This window comes from Denticeps clupeoides, chromosome 9 (genome assembly GCF_900700375.1).
Source record: "Denticeps clupeoides chromosome 9, fDenClu1.1, whole genome shotgun sequence".
Taxonomy (NCBI): domain Eukaryota; kingdom Metazoa; phylum Chordata; class Actinopteri; order Clupeiformes; family Denticipitidae; genus Denticeps; species Denticeps clupeoides.
In genome coordinates, this window is record NC_041715.1 from 10,851,844 (window position 1) to 10,858,439 (window position 6,596).

The following is a 6,596-nucleotide window of genomic DNA, read 5'->3' on the forward strand; positions in this document are numbered from 1 at the left end:
GAAACACAAGCGTCGGTTTTAGGCGTGAGGTGGCTAACTCTGCCATAGATGGTCTTGAGTGGAAGTGGAAAGTTACATGTTAACATATGTTTCCAAACTTCATCTAGAATGAATGGGACAACTTACTCAAACTTTGACAATCAGGAACACATTCTCAAATTGGGCGAAACGTTTGAGAAACAACCAAAAAGCGCATTCCATACGGTGCGATGTAAGTGACAAGATTTTTTTTACTCTATTGTTGATTATGACAAATGTAACTTGACTGCTAATTACCGGCTGCCTTATATATCATTCGGTTAAATCGACATGGCTCTACGTTTTGCGATCAGGCTTCTGCTTGGACAGCTATTCACTTGCCAAGCGGCACGAAAAAATTTCACAGTTACAGTGTAGTCTTGGGGTCACGGGCCGCTTTGTTACCAATGTAAATACTGCTAAAAGGACGTGCGAACTGTTCGCCTGTCTTATACGCATACAGTACGGTAAAAAATAAGGTTTTTTTTCAGCAAACAGATGGTTGGCGAACACGCAGGGGCCCTTTCCGATGCGGCACTTTAGCCCCCTCTGCTGGATATGCCCGTGTAATGACCGGCCTTCATCAAATAGCGAATTTTAACTTTTAATGTGCTGATATCCTTTCCAATGTTTGCCTTTAGACGATTTTAAACCTGCTTCCATTGATACTTCCTGTGAGGGGGAGCTAGAGGTGGGCAAAGGGGAGCAGGTTACGATCACATTGCCCAACCTAGAGGTATGTATAAGGGAACTTTTCATTTCCACATGTCCTGTTCTGTCTGCGTCGGTTCAACGGCTCTGTTTCTCTCACAGGGATCTACTACCCCGGTTACAGTTTTCAAAGGCTCCAAGAGGCCATACATGAAGGAATGCATTCTCATAGTGAACCATGACACCGGGGAGTACCGACTGGAGAAACTCAACAGCAACATTGCAGTGAAAAAGACTAGGTGAATAATTGCATGGTGCTCTATAGACACAAGAAATTTAGTCATACATGCTTTTTTAATGAGTGGTGTGTATGTGTGTTATTTTGGACCACTTTAGGGCTGAGGGCAGCAGTAAAATCCAATCACGCTTGGACCAGCAGACCAGTCGGTTGAGTCAGCAGATGAAGAATGGCAGCGGCGGCAGCACCACCAGCAGCAGCAGCAGCAGCAGCAAGGCCCCGCCCAAGAGCTCGCCTCCCAAAGAGAAGCTGTCTCCTGCGTCCCCTATGGATGACATTGAGAGAGGTAACGGGATCCTTTTTTGATATCTGTATATATAAACCATAGTTTGAACCACCATCTCAGTATGTATAATGGAGTACATTCCAAAGTGTCTAAAGGGTGTTGATGAGGGCCCCCCCTCCTTCCCCAGTGTCTATTGGTTTGTTCCAAAAATATACTATTTTAAAATAGTATGACACTCTGGAAACATAGTTGAGCGCTTGTCACCATTTCACATCAATACATATTTTAATATCACATACTAAACATTTGGCCAAGTTTAGCAACAATTCTCAGTCGGAGAATTATGCAGCCATGCACTTGTAGCCCAGATTGAAGTAATCTTTTCATTGTGTTGTTGTAGTCCCTTGTTAATTTAGCTGCTCAAATTATTATTAGTATGTAACATGCCCAACATTAGTGAAATGCATTGCTGGTATACAAAATTCACAAAGCGGTGAAGTGCTATTCAAATTGCAGATTGGTGTCCTTAATACAGTAAATGGTATAGAGCTAGAGGTTGATTGATATATACAGTACAGGCCAAAAGTTTGGCCACAGCTTCGCATTCAATGTGTTTTCTTTATTTCCATGTTTATTTTATTTTCATGGAGTTATGTACTTAACAAAAAAAGGTGAAATAACTGAAAACATGTTTTATATTCTAGTTTCTTCAAAATAGCCGCCCTTTGCTCAGATTACTGCTTTGCACACTCTTGGCATTCTCTTGATGAGCTTCAAGAGTTCGTCACCTGATATGGTTTTACAACAGTCTTGAAGGAGTTCCCAGAGGTGTTTAGCACTTGTTGGCCCCTTTGCCTTCACTCTGCGTTCCAGCTCACCCCAAACCATCTCGATTGGGTTCAGGTCCGGTGACTGTGGAGGCCAGGTCTCCACTTTTTGTTAAGTACATAACTCCACATGTGTCCATTCATAGTTTTGAAGCCTTTAGTGAGAATATACCAATGTAAATGGTCATGAAAATAAAGAAAACACATCGAATGAGAAGGTGTGTCCAAACTTTTGGCCTGTACTGTATGTATATATTTTTAACCATGGCAGGTTACTTAATGAATTTGTTAAAGATATTAGGTTGACGTGAATGACCAAACTCTTTGTGTGTGTTTCAGAGCTCATGGCTGAGGCACGGGTTATGGATCAGTTGAGCTGCAGCGACAGCTCATCCGACTCTCAGAGCTCCTCCTCCAGCAGCGAAAGCTCCAGCAGCAGCAGCGACTCTGAGGATGAATCACGTCGCCCGCCCAGCGGACCCCCACCTGCTCCTATGCCCAGCCATAGCATGCCCATCCTCACCAACACCACCCACAGCCGTACCGAGGAGGGAGGAGGTCACCTCATGAATACGCTTAGTGAGTCAGGCAATTAGAAATCCAATCCAGTGGGATTTCTGAGAGAATTTCTAAATGTTATGAATCCTATGTGATTGTATGTTACAGACAGGGGTGTTTGGGGTCTTTGTATTTTAACCTTTTTATCTTGAGAGAAGTGTAGCGTATCTGATCCAAATGGAAAGAACAATGCTATTCACATGAGTAACATATAATAAAAGAAAAAGAATTTATAAGAAATGTTCAAGTGTTTACAAAAAGCAATTTGCGTGATTCCTCTTTCCACCCTGCAGAAAATGATCTTGAGCTGAGCGAGTCTGGAAGTGAGAGTGACGACGACTGAGGCCAAGGTCTGGTGCTGATGCGGTAAAACATTTACACTGTCTACAACTGGTACAAGAGAAGAGTTCGTCAGTCAGGCTCCGAGACTGGAGGAACACAAATCCTGACTGTAAAATATTCAATTTTCTTTTCCCTTCCTAAACTCTTAACTCTGGTAAATTTTGTTATTGGAGGATTAAAAAGATTGTTTTTGCAGAGATATTTTATCACTTTTTTTGGGGGGGTGGGGGTGTAGAGCTCGGTGCCTACACCAGACTGCTTTTTCTCCCTGCTAAGAAACCTGTAGTAACAGCTCTTCACATATTTTATGTGCTGAAACTGTCAGACTAGACTGAGATGCCATATTAAAAGTATTTTATAGTTTGTATGTTTGTGGCCCACAGTGGTCAACATTATCTGGGCTTAATTTTGAAGATGTCGTTGCTTTACTTGAAATGAAGGAGTTTATTATCGAATTCTGATCCTGAAGACTTGGTTGTGGCGCCTTATCCCTGCAATACTTGAATGTCTCTTGTTCTTCTGACCAACATATCATTATGTGCTAAAAAGGCAAATATTTATAGTCTTTCCCCACAGGCAAGACGTGGTTCTTCTGACTGACCGTAAGGGTCTGATTCGGTGACTTTCACCTGTCATTTGTCCCTTTTCTCATGTGTTTGTGAGCTGCTGGGCTACTTTTGGTTCTGTCATTTACTGTCTGTGGAAAATGTAGCTGAAAGTCAACTGGTGGTGGCGGCTTCCTGGAACAGGAAGGCAACACCACGTGCTAAATGTACAGGTGCCATCTTAAATATTAAAATCTAAAGGTTTTAAAGGTACTTAGGGTTCTATGCTGCATTTGAATAAAGATGTCTTCAGTACAAATTAGAATAAATCGATATCTTTCAAACTTGCATGTTTACTTTCTCTATTGCTTTCAATGGAAGATATGTGAAAGTGTGAAAGTGAAGTGATTGTCACATGTGATACACAGCACAGCACACGGTGCACACAGTGAAATTTGTCCTCTGCTTTTAAGCCATCACCCTGAGTGAGCAGTGGGCAGCCATGACAGGCGCCCGGGGAGCAGTGTGTGGGGACGGTGCTTTGCTCAGTGGCACCTCAGTGGCACCTTGGCAGATCGGGATTCGAACCGGCAACCTTCTGATTACGGGGCCGCTTCCTTAACCGCTAGGCCACCACTGCCCCGTGGGCAGCCCGTCCTGCACTTCTTTATGTTGTTCAAATTAATTCGCTGTAATTACACTGTCAGTATCTTCCTTAATTTGTGCAAAGAAAAAGACAAAATGTTCTTATTCCTTATTGTGTACTACCGTTTGCTGTACATGCACACATCCTTAATTTGGCAAGAAATTATGGATTTAAACAATATTGTCTTTTTTTTTTCCTTGTTCCACAAAATCCTTATTTCCCATCATGCTTTATAATATCAGCAATTTACCATGTTTGTTATGTACATTTTACTAATTTATTTCCCAATTACTACATAAAAATTAGGTTTTTGTCTATGAGAGTCTACAGGGACAGGAAGTGGACCCTTAATCGGAAGGTTGCCACACGAAAGTGCCACTGAGGTCCCCTTTAGCAAGGTGACTCATATGTGTAGTGTAGGCACTCTGTCAAAATGAACCTAATGAGGTAAAGAAACAAAGAGTGACATCCAAAGATTTGAAGCCATTATTGGAACTCCACTCAAGTGTCTACTCTCAATCTTCTCAGCTTCTGGTTCTCTTCCATCAGCTTCTGCACTTTATCACTCCAGATTTTCTTGTTGTTCTGTCAGCCTCTGGACCATGGAATCCATGCCCAACTGTGGGCAAGCTGATCATGGGGGGAGGTAACACACCCACATGATAAACACATTAGTTCAAGTTTAAGTGAGCTTTATTTTTTCACTTTAGGATTTCACAGACTGATACACACATAATAGCACTTAAGAACACTACATAACCCTCAAGTGTCAGAAATAGGGACACATGAGTATTTGGATAATGAGTATTTGGCTCACTACTGTTAACACCCACGGCGTCTGCAAAAAGCCTTGGAGTTTGGATTGACGACAAACTGAGTCAGAACCATCACATTGCAGCTATCTCCAGACCTCTTCTTACCTCTCTCCACTGGCTCCTGGTAGCTGCTCGCATTGAGTTCAAATCCTTGATGCTCGCCTACAGGGCTGTAAATGGAACTGCACCCTCCTACATCAATACAATACTACCTAGCTACACTCCTGCACGCTCTCTCAGATCGGCAAATGAAATGAGACTTAAAATTCCTTATTCACGGGGTCTCTGATTCCAATCAACTCTGTTCTCCGTTGTTGTCCCTCCCTGGTGGAACAACCTGCCCTCCTCCATATGACTAGCCGAGACTACCACCACCTTTAAGAAGCAGGTGAAAACCCTCTTATTCAAAAAGTATTTCAGACAAATCTAACACTTACACACGCACATGCGTACACACTGCACAAAATAAAAAATCTAGCACTTAACAATCTCCGAACATGTTCTTTTTTTGACAAGTTAGGCCTTATTAGGGCTCTTAGTTTTTGTAAACTCAAAATCTATAGAAATCGAACAAGAATTGCTGGTGTCCCCCTCCTGTAAGTCGCTTTGGATAAAAGCGTCTGCAAAATAAGGTAAAGTAAAGTAAAATAAAGTAAAGGTCAAGCGTTGACCCTGGGGGAATTTTGCACATAAAACCACAAACGTTACAACAATCTGTGTTACAACATTACAACGGTTAATGGTAAATTTAACAGCAAGAGACTTGATGTGCAAATTAAACATCGCCTTGCTATCGCATTCAGAGGGAATTTTTATTAGGACACGCCAATATATGCCTACCACTGGCAGATGTGCAGACGCTCCCTGATAAATACGTCAAAAGGAATTATAATAGCGTGCACACCTTCCAACAAACTCACAAATTGCGACTTAAATTGCACTGCACACGTAAGTGATGGTCCAGATGCATTTAGGAATTTTTAACTTGGGGGGGTGGCCACAAAATGAAATTCTAAAGAAACTCTTATGTGATTCTATTAGAACGAGCAATACGCCGGTTGACTAGGTGAGTGTAAAGGTTAGTGTAAATAGGGGGCCGTGATTGGAATTTACATTTTATGGCATTTCTAAGACGTGACTTACAATCAGTGGTTACAGGGACAGTCCCCCTGGAGCAGCTTAAGGTTAAGTGTCTTGCTCAGGGACACAATGGTAGTAAATGGGATTCGAACCCGGGTCTTCTGGTTCATAGGCGAGTGTGTTACCCACTAGGCTACTACCACCCTGATGGCACTGGAGCTGTCTCTGCGGGGGGCACATATCAAAATTACCCATTGTTCGGGATGTCCCGGATGACTGGTGCAGAGAAGTGAGAAGAAATAAAGATGTAGAAGGAAGGCTTGATCAGGAAGGAACAGAAGAAGACGAGGAAGACAAACAGGATAACGATTAGGCATACAGGTTGCTGGTCATATATTTTCAATATCTTCAAAAAGTTTATTTATTTCAACTAATGAAACCCCCCCAAAAGAATATTACTTAAAACCAATACAAAGAAAGGATTTTTAGAAATCTTGGCCAACTGAAAAGTATGAACATGGAAAGTATGAACGTTTACAGCGAGAGGTTTATAAACTTTTTATAACTTTATATAGAAACACACTTTTCTG

The 6,596-nt window shown here is 41.9% G+C and overlaps 1 protein-coding gene across 1 annotated transcript; it reads left to right on the forward strand.

Annotated features, from left to right (window-relative positions):
* The first annotated feature begins 21 nt into the window (after nt 1–21).
* On the forward strand, nt 22–3,813 carry eaf2 (ELL associated factor 2). Its single transcript, XM_028991658.1, has 6 exons — nt 22–211; nt 660–754; nt 832–968; nt 1,066–1,253; nt 2,360–2,599; nt 2,872–3,813. The coding sequence occupies exons 1-6, from the start codon at nt 49–51 to the stop codon at nt 2,919–2,921; spliced, it is 873 nt and encodes a 290-aa protein (XP_028847491.1). The 5' UTR covers nt 22–48; the 3' UTR covers nt 2,922–3,813.
* The last annotated feature ends 2,783 nt before the right edge of the window (nt 3,814–6,596 follow it).

What these genes read in the sequence shown, in the direction of transcription:
- eaf2 (XM_028991658.1), top strand. Translation starts at nt 49, where the DNA reads ATGGTCTTGAGTGGAAGTGGAAAGTTACATGTTAACATATGTTTCCAA. An exon ending in ATTGCAGTGAAAAAGACTAG is followed by an intron (nt 969 to 1,065) that starts GTGAATAATTGC and finishes GGACCACTTTAG; the next exon opens with GGCTGAGGGCAGCAGTAAAA. An exon ending in TCACCTCATGAATACGCTTA is followed by an intron (nt 2,600 to 2,871) that starts GTGAGTCAGGCA and finishes TCCACCCTGCAG; the next exon opens with AAAATGATCTTGAGCTGAGC.